Below are 2,500 nucleotides of genomic sequence, written 5' to 3' on the forward strand. Positions count from 1 at the left end.
CACCGCAAAACGATTAAAAAATATAACATGCAACGTCACATCTCTTTGTCGTTAGTATTTATTTTTCTGTTAATTAAACATATTTGGTAGAAACTTCAAAACTGATTGGAAAGAGGAACATGTTTGCAGCCGCCATCTTTCTCCAAGCGATAAGTATAGAATGTTTGTTACAATGCATGGAACCCAGTTTTCACATGGCCAAATACGCCACAATGCCTTTATATCGAACAAGCAAGTGCACAAGAAAATTCTACCTTTTGTCACACAATTTCAACCAGCTTTGAAAGGCTTAAAGAACATGCCACTGGACAAATGGCATTTAATTCAAAACCATGCAGCCTAATCTCAGAGAGAATAATCAAGGACTCTTCCTTGAACTATTACAGAAAAGGAAAATCAATTAAAGATATGCTTGTCAAAGCAAAACTGTGAAGGCTGCTAGAACACCATGGACACACAGCAGGAGTCGCATTGGTCTGTCAAATCCATTTTACACACATTTTACACAAAATTGACATTTTTACAAGCCTCCTTTTAGTTTTAATGGGCAACAGGTCTTAAGAAGGTGGGCAACCGAAAAAAAAAAACCATGGGAAACCAAAAAAACAAAACCATTTGCCCAAAGGGCAAATTAGTAAAAAAGTAAGTGTTAAACACTGACATTCTAGCGCTGTTTCGTGATGTTTCCGGCGCCATTTCGCTAAAACAAAGAGAGAAAATTTGCCATATTTTCGAGACCAGTGCAAAAATTCTGCTTTGTATCGCATACATTCTAGTGTTGTGCTGGCTAGGAATACGCACAGAAACTTCACCAAAATGGCAAATTTTTGCTCGAAATTTGAAGGAAAATTGAGGAAGAGCAAATTTTCGCTTGAAAATTTGCGTCAACCACAACTACAATAGGCATTGCGAAAATTTGGCAAATTTTCTGAGAACTTTCGCTCTGGACATAGATTCACCAGTTTTCATCAAAAAGCCCCAAAATTCGTGAATTTTGTTGAATTACGCCCTCATTACTTTTGCACAATACTGTATGTGTGTCAGCCACATGCATATTCTCACGAACGGTTAAAATTACTCTCATTTGGAAGGCAGCCTGGTCCAGTGGTTTGAGTGCTGGGTTTGCATGTTGTTGCCCTGGATTCAAATCTCGTTCTAACCTCTGGTTTGGTTTGTTTCCAGTTGTCCTGGAATCATCTCTGCCACACTTTGTAAATAGTCAACTGGTTCCCTTCTGTCAGTTGCATTTGATTGGCTATCTACAGTAGTGACTTTCTTTGATCACTGACCAATCAGAATGCTTGGTTGGTTTGCTTGTTTGTTTTTTTAGCACCGAATTCACTGTGTTACTTGCAAACTGCATTTCTCTTAGGCAATCAGAATGGATAATTTTCATGTGTACCGTAAACACTCGCAGATAAGCCACACCTTTTCCCCAAAATTTGTCACTAAAAACGAGGGGTGCAGCTTATATATCTGCGGGAACATTTGAAAAAGGCTGCTCCCAGTGTCCAGTTTTCCATCTTTGCGTCCGATCTAATGCCTAGTTAATAAGCTACAAATGCTCCACTCACATTCTTGTTGTAATGCAAAAATCTGTGGAAAAACTGGGCCGAATGAAGAAATTCCTATTAACAAGTACCAGAAAATGATCAACCATAATGTCAAAGTTAGTAGAAATGAAGAATGTTCATTATATTAATTAAAGTGCTAAAATTGTGGGTAAGACTTAGAAGTATTTTTCATTTCAATGTTATATTAGTGAGTTTACTGTACGCTTGATGAACAGTGGATGAAGAAATCTGATGATCGGACTTCTAAAGACTCAACTTTGGATTTCTTTCAAAAAATTTTTTTACCAAAATTTGAGCTGCTAAATTCACGGTGCAGCTTATCTGCAAGTGTTTACGGTATAAATTATCATTATTGGTGTAAGTAATGGCTACCACAGTCAAAATGTCAACACTAATCATTAACCCTTGATCTCCAATTTAATTCCCTTGCATTGTATCCCACATTAACAGCTTTTACTTACTGGGCACAAATGGTAGCTGTTATATTGTTGTTCCCTCTCCTTGCAACAAATGGTGGTGGTGTGATTGTGACTTCAAATTTTGGAAGCACTTTGTGAAAAATAAAGGGTGTTAATTTATTTTCATTTTTTAATGTATTTGGACTAATCCAAACATTCAAATTCATGAAAACAATCACTGAGGTATAAAACTTGAAAACAGAGTGGTTTTCAATAGACCTTATTCATATTTTCACGGTTGGACTGTAACGAACATACAATGAAGGCTCATGGGTAGGGGGGGTGGGAATAATTTGCATCTGAAAAGATTCCCTCATATCAGCCTCTCCTTTGTGCTTGTTTCCAGTGCAACTGTCAGAATATGAATATGGCCTATTGAATGTCATAAAACTAATGTCAAAGTGATTACTTTGACCAATCACAGCAGGTGCAAACTGAGCAATGAACCAATCTGAATTTGTAGCAATT

The 2,500-nt window shown here is 37.1% G+C and overlaps 1 protein-coding gene across 1 annotated transcript in view; it reads right to left on the reverse strand.

The window, feature by feature from the left end:
- Positions 1-2,500, reverse strand: part of LOC137992456 (alpha-2-macroglobulin-like) — an 88,671-nt gene that overhangs the window by 63,024 nt on the left and 23,147 nt on the right. Inside the window, 1 exon segment of the mRNA XM_068837802.1 lies at positions 2,036-2,123. Within this exon segment, the coding sequence (XP_068693903.1) occupies positions 2,036-2,123 (88 nt within the window).

This window comes from Montipora foliosa, chromosome 2 (assembly GCF_036669935.1).
Source record: "Montipora foliosa isolate CH-2021 chromosome 2, ASM3666993v2, whole genome shotgun sequence".
Lineage (NCBI taxonomy): Eukaryota > Metazoa > Cnidaria > Anthozoa > Scleractinia > Acroporidae > Montipora > Montipora foliosa.